General features: G+C 45.4%; 1 protein-coding gene across 1 annotated transcript in view; it reads right to left on the bottom strand.

Moving 5' to 3' along the window:
• pdgfd (platelet derived growth factor d) overlaps positions 1–6,632 on the bottom strand; it is a gene marked incomplete at both ends in the record, with an annotated part of 51,302 nt that extends 44,670 nt beyond the window's left edge. The window contains one exon of the mRNA XM_080844410.1: positions 6,500–6,632. Within this exon, the coding sequence (XP_080700536.1) occupies positions 6,500–6,632 (133 nt within the window). The remainder of the gene's footprint in view (positions 1–6,499) is intronic.
• Positions 6,633–7,490: the final 858 nt, after the last annotated feature.

The raw sequence follows: 7,490 nt of genomic DNA, 5'->3' as shown, positions 1-7,490 counted from the left end.
TTGTCTTCAAAATGTGTGCACACCCCTGTTTAATGTCACTGTCATTTTGTGTATGTGTGTAAAGCATTTGTTTATCTTCATAGACTGTCCATTTCTGCCACATTATGAGTGTGAATGTGTGTATCTATGTATCCACTTTGACAGACCACCACACTAAAACTGTCTGTCACTCCACTGCTAAGTTAGTGTGGCTGTGAGTGGAACTGAAATGTTGTGTGTGTATAGTGTATGTGTGTGCGTGGACAGGCTGGGTCCTCCAAGAATCTGGAGGTCATTGGGTTTTCTGTCAAGAATTCTCTCAAACATTGTACCACTCCAGGAAAATGTTACTGTCTTCCAGGAAAATGACCTCAGGCCGGAGGGATGGCACACAAGGCAAGCAACCTCCTGCCAACCAATGACACCGACACACTCACTCAATCACCCACTATCAGCAATGACACACTGTGGCCTCAACTCAAACCTCACAGACCATTTAACTGGCCACAAACACCCCTTAACATGTCCTCAGTGTTTCCTCTGTGTTGCTTCATCAGACTGTGGCAAGCCATGAACATTAACTGCTACTAAAGCTAACCACTAATGCTAACTAGCTCTGAACCTAGCGCTAGCATGTCCTCCTCTGAATGCATAATAATCACAGGCTGGAACATAGCAGTGATGGATGTGTCCAGATTAGCGCGACAGAGATGCCGTCTGAGGTCATTAATCCACCTCACCCCTGAGCCAAGTTATAATGGCTTGGAATTGGCGGCTGTCATTTTTCTGGGCGGAGTGAATCTGTCATTCGGGCCTCTCTTCAGAGACAGAGTTCTTTTTCTGCTCTCTGCCTCACTAATCACACGCTAGTCAGCCACAGCACTGGACTGGTGTCAGATCATACTCACCCTTCAGCTTCTGGTCATTTCACCTGAAGTACTGTCACCCACTGGAGGCGGTAGAGTGATCATAAACACTTTGCTAACATAGGCACTTGTAGGCTAGCCGCTAAACTGACACACCTCAATGACCCCACCTATAACACCATTTACGCTTCACTGATGTAAGAACTGATTCAACTCCTTGCAATCCCCTTCTGTGTCCTTCACACTCCTTTTTCTCTCATTTTTTAAGACATTTTCATCAAGAGGATCTGGCAGTAGGCTAAGTGTAATAAGGGTAATTTTATGCATATAACCCCTGTGTGATTCTCTGAGAGTAGGAACCATGCCCGGACTACTGCTTGTGTATTCCTACCCCTGCCCAGTTGTTTGAACATGCCGAATTCCCTGGTGAGGCCGATCCATCATCATCAGCACAGATCTTTAAACAAGTCTCATCAAAAGCTTTTAAACATGTTCTTGGCATGTCAGTGCATGCACCCCCCTTCCTGTCAAGAAGAGGCAATGGCAGAGATACATGGATAGATAGATAGAGGGAGAGACAGAGAGAGAGAAAGAGAAAGAGAGAGAGAAAGAGAAAGAGAGAGAGAGAGAGAGAGAGAAAGAAAGAGAAAGAAAGCAAGGGAGCAAGAGAGGGGTGCTTTTCAAGCGTCAATCAACCAGGCTCTTCAAAAGGGTACAAGCACCCGGTCAGCGTTTCATGCAGCAGGGTTTTTTTTTTTGTCATGTGAGAGCGCCTCTCGACGTGAACACCATCCAAATGAAAGTCGGGCCCTCTGATGTTGCCATTGCACTTCACTTCACTTAATTAAACACCTCCCAGCCTAGGCCCCACCACACAAAAAATGCCATGTCCTACACACACACCCTCTGGTCTACACACTTCAAATGCCGCTGGGGGGCTGAAGATCTTGATGAGGGGATAACCCTGTTGGGTTTTCATCCAGCACAGAAGACGAGATCAAAATGACGGAGGGCGAAAATGCCAAGAGTACCACAGCCATAATTATGCTTCTGCTTTTGTATCGTATTTTGTAATCATGATTAAGGCCTTAAGATGAGCAGTTCATTGCATGAACAAAGGGATACAAAAAAGAAAACAACAACAACAATAACAAGAACTTAACAAAAGTCAGCACAGGATTGTGACGCCATGCTTCCCTATTCTCTGTAAATTCTTGTCAGAGAATCAGTTCTTCCGACTCGTTGGTGACGACTGTGCGCTCAAGTCTGACGGCTTACTTACCGAGAAAAGAAAAAAAAGCTTCCGTTTGTCACCCACTCTTCAAAGGAGCCATTCAACTCGTGACGAGCGTAAAACGCCCGCCGTTTGGATCCCGCCAGCCCGTGATAAGAGTAACGGGGACTGCTTTGATCTCTCGCTTAAATCTCAATTGTCTGCATCGGGCGTTTGCCAGAGCGACTTTAAAAGGCACGACTCATTCTGCGTTAAAGAGAAGCTCCAGGTGTTCTCCGTCAATTCATTTTCAGGCTTACGTCTTAGCGGTATTTGATGTTATATATTTATATGTGGTAGAGACTCTTAGGAGTCAGAACGGGCTTTATCGCAAGGTTGCATTTAATTCGAAAAAACGTGGTTTGCGTCATTTGTTTGTTTTCTGTCTCTCTTTCTCTCTCTCTCTCGCAATTCTTCTAAATTCTGCTGTCTAATCTCTGAGCTGTCAGATAGCTTCCCACAGACAGCACCGCATGTGCTCCACTAAGAGTGCGCGCAAGCACACACACACACACACACACACACACACACACACACACACACACACACACACACACAAACACACACACACAGGTCCTGCAGCCACTGCAATCAGCACTTTCTCCCATAACTCATGTGGTGCGAGAGGCTCATGTCGTGTCAGCTTATTTCTGTCAAGGTTTCAGCATAGGAGGGATCGACCTAGCGCCACATGAGTCATTCCTGGGACGTGTCCCCTCTCCGCCCAAGTCTGAGCCAGGAGGCTGCCATCACCCCCATCCTCTCAGGAATGCCCCCACCCCCCTACCCCAACCCCCAAGTCTATTATTCGTCCACCCAACACGTCCACTATTCCATTACTCAGTGGTGACAAAAACCAAGCCCCCCCCTCCAACCCCCGACATCTCACAAACATAAATATGGGACACACACACACTTTGTCCACACTCACTCATGCACACACAAAAGGCATGTAAGGATAGGCAAAAACACAGTTTCCATATGACAGTTGAGGGATGACGTGTTTACCAGAACTGGACAGAGCAGGCACGGGCTGTGGAGGAGGAGCAGCCAGAGGGAGGGCCTTTGTGGAATGGACCTGCCAGAACTGTTCCAGTCAGAGGGCTGTCTGATAGAGTGGGTGGGTGCTGGATGAGGGATCTGTCTGTCTATGACTGCCTCTACTACAGGACCACACTCCACTGCCCCTATGCTCTAAGGCCATCTGTACTCCAGGATCGACCTTGGTGGTCTGACTGAAATGGATAGAGTTTTCTTAATGGACACACACACATACACAGAGCCGCACTGAAGGGCCTAGGTTACAGTGTCTAGTTTCTCTTTGTCACTGTCTCTCTCTTGCATACATATCACGCTCACAAAGCGAGAGGGAAAAAGAGATACTCCTCCATTACTGTTTGGCAACAGTTCAATTTGTCAACACTCACTTACACAGACATCAATATCAGCCCCATAGCATGCACACTTTTTAAAATACCTTTATGTGTGTCAAGCCACAGCCAAATCTTGTCAAGGATGTTGAAGTAGTTGCTGAAGTTGGCATTTCATAAAGAATCAGGATGTAGCCCCATGTATTGCTGAGCAGACAACATCTGCCCTAAATCTATCACTGGCATGGAGACTGTGCCTTTTAAAGTGTTGGCTTACAGCACATCACCATGAGAGTCCATGAATCAGCTCAACAGTCACGGCATCCCTCATCACACGCAGTTGCTAACAGACTTACACATGGAGTACTATACTTGGCATCAGAGGAACTCGATGACACCTCCTTCACTGCACTTTAGGCAATATCAGAAACTAAGAGTTTCGCAGATGATGACATCATCTGCACTGGACATAGTCCAAACTCCCAGGAGTCAGTCTGTCTTCAGCTGATGTCAACCTCACCTGCACCCCACACCCCCTTTTGTCAGACTGTCAACACGCCAGGTCAGAAGTCGCTCGGTAGAAATCTACGGGTCACATAGTGCAGTAAAGGTCATCGCAAAACTTAACGCACAGCATAGTCTTGCGTTATTTGCTCTGGGGCCTAGAGAAAAAGCAGCCATTGATGTGAAAACAACCTACTGAGTCATTGACTGAGGTGGATAGATGAGACGGAGGGCAAGAATGAGAAATAACTGCAGACCACTAGGATGACAGAAGAGGAGAACATTGCATTCAGAGTGGGAAAACAAAAGGAAGACTGGGCACACACAAAAAATGACCAGAACGTTCTCCTCCAAATAACACAAGTGGTCCTCTCAATCATGCTCATAGCCAAATCAGAGCTATATTTCCTCCCACCTTATCTATCTTCTATTCCATCTAATCCTGTTTCATGCACACCTGATTTGAATCACTGTTATTATAATGCTCTGGATTGATTAAAGCAGGCGTGTTTGGCTAGTCAGGAGCATCAGAGGTGAGCTCAGTCATGTGTGCAGACTTCAGAGCATGATGGATGGAACACATGCAATGCCCAGGGAAGGGTTTGTAAACACCTCAACTGATATCTGTAGACCTTACCAAATGCATTGGCTGTACTGATGTAGTAGGAGGAGGAATCATTAAAACAAATAACCTGCCATAAACTATTCACAGTTTGATTTGCTCGTTGGCTTTCTGCCCCCACTGGAGTTAAAACTGGCAACGTTAAGCAAAAATCTCCTCACAAATGCAGGCAGATGAATTGCCCTTCATTTAGAGGCATTCAGCGGTAAGTTCAGAAGAAAAAAGTTTGACTCATAATTTAAGGGAAACATTTTAATCCTTTCCGCACAATGTAGTTTACACGATAGCTCATAGCTAATGTTCCGGACTGTTGGCTCCACATAGGTTCAAGCGCATAATGAATGACCGCGAAATAACTTCAGAAATGTGGTCTCTCGTGTGTAGCAGGCAGGAAGAAAAGCCGCTTGGTGGAGACCAGCCGAGTCCACTTGTTTTCATTTTTGTTTAGCTTGCTCCTCGCGGTGGAGAGGCGCCCAAACAAACTGTATCAACACCGGGGAAATGCCAGCGGGTAAATTCCTCTGCTGTCCGACAGCACCTGGACAAAGAATGTTTCTTTCCAAAACTGTTCTGTGGGTTTCTGTTAACGTCAGACCTTGACACAACTTGCTCGGTGCGCGTATACTAAATTAACAAGTGTCAAGTAGTCTGTCGGAAGCCTTCTCCCTGTCAGTCGGACATCCACCTCTGGGGTCAAAGTGCAAACAGCTTTCCCCTTCACCCATCCCTCTGCTCTGCATATATTCTGCCGGCAAACTCATTTAGAACTGGAATTCCGCATGGAGAGACGGGACAGTTTCACAGTGCGCGATGTAGGCAATACAAGAAACAATCAATGTTTGCGTTACCATCTGCATGTTTATATGACATCCCAAATACGCCAAGCTTTATGGCTGTAAGCTACACGTAGGTCTAGTTGATTTATTAGACATCTGTATCAAAGGCAGACAGCATGTTGTCGGTGCAGAGCCTATAGTCAGCAAATCAGGCCTACCTACTCTGGACAGTCCGACAATACCCCAAGCGGTCAGCGAGAGAGCGTAGTTTCAGTCAACTTGTCAAGTGGATCACGGTCAGACATGACGGTAGAATATTTGTGCCCTGACCACAATCAGTTTAAATCCAGATCACATTAAGTATATACATGAAACAAAACTGAGTAGAGAACTGGCTTGCCCTAGACATATGTTACTTTAACTACAACGATACGAAACAGGGCGTCATGTGGGTATTTAATAGACTATTCATAATTGATTAACACAGTAAACTACAAAGGTTTGTATTGGTTTAATGGTTCTGTTTAAACGTCCTTGTTCAAAACGTGTGTTTAGTCTTGTGAAATATACACATACACCAATAATTAAGTATTGCTCTAAGTCACTTGTAGCACATGAAGCCAAAGACCTGTTGCTGTCTGGATTACGCGTGCATGAACCGATTTGAGCTTAAATTTGCGTGGATGCAATCCTCTAAAAAGCACTTCACCAGTACAGGCAGTGGTTTTGGTTGTACTGTGAGTGACAGCCTTTACATATTTCCAAAGAAACGTTTTAAGAGGAGATGATAAACGTTAAACTTGAGACCACTACAAAGCACGTACACCACTTTTCCAAGTTCCCAAGTTCAACTTTCAGACAACAGCACAGCGTTTCCACTAACTATTAACTATTCCCTACTGGCTGCCAAAATAACATACGATCTATTTTTAGTGATTTAACATCTTTAAATATGAGAAAGATCAAAGTAAACAGGTAGCGGTTATCTTTTGGGGGAATTATCCAACAGGAGTCGCCAAATATCACAGGAAAACTTTAGCGGCACAGCGTGTATAAAGGAGCCGTAAAGTAGCACCCATGATTTAAGTTGTAGAAAACATCAAACTTACCATCGCGCCTGAACTGTGTAGATCGGAATGATTTAGGGGAAGCCACTTGAGCCTTTGAGCTTTGGTGAATGCTGACCAGCAGTAAAGATGCGAAAAACAGTGACACTTGCATTCTGAATGCTGTTTTGATCATATGCCTTCTGGGTGAATAAATTCCAGATATACCCCTGGATGGAAAAAATGAAATGACACCGTCCCCCTTTCCGTCTGACTTGCTGTATAGCCTAGTTGTGCGCTCGCGTACAGTTTCCGCAAGCCTTTATTCTCTTCACATAACTGAGGTCATGCAGTCCTGAAATCGTTGCCTGACCTGTCGCTGTTTTATCCGTAACCTTGCTGAAAGTAGCAGGTTCATAAACCCCCTTTCGTGGCAAATGTATTATCCACATACACTCCCGGCTGTCGCGCCGCTGTATCACTTTATTGTAGTATCTTGCACTGACCTTACTGTGGTATCTTGCAGCGACCTTGTTAGCCCAACAGAATATTTAACATTCCTTTAACACTACTTAAATCAGAGGGGGGTCGTATACGTTTTCTTTCCTTAATTAGGACAGGCTGCAAATACAGGGAAGAGTGCTATTTCCTCGGTACGCGCTGAACAGAGTTGTCTGAAAAGTTACGTTCACTCACTTGTGAGTTGATTAGACGGTGAGATCAAAAAGGGCTGTCCCCTTTCCCCGAAGGAGGCGAGGAAATATGCCGGGAGGAGAGAAAGTGCGCAGGAAACTTCACTGCAGGCGAGACAAACGAAAGGAAAGCACTACAGAAGTGACTGCATGACGCTCAAGGAGAAATATTTCCCCCTTAGTGAGCTTGTCTGCCCTAGGTTGTCTGACATGAAATCACTTGTTGAATACTCGCTCACTGCGGGAAACAATGTTTCCAGGAACTAGCATATCCGTGTAACCCTCTCTGCATGCTGCCTTTCTTCAGAGGTTTAGGTTATAGGGTTTGTGGAATTCCGTTACAACGTGATACCTTTCAGTGA

This window comes from Sprattus sprattus, assembly GCF_963457725.1.
Source record: "Sprattus sprattus genome assembly, chromosome: 9".
In the NCBI taxonomy this organism is placed as follows: domain Eukaryota; kingdom Metazoa; phylum Chordata; class Actinopteri; order Clupeiformes; family Clupeidae; genus Sprattus; species Sprattus sprattus.
Note: the sequence above shows the minus strand (reverse complement) of the source record. Positions and strands in the feature narration are given on the sequence as shown.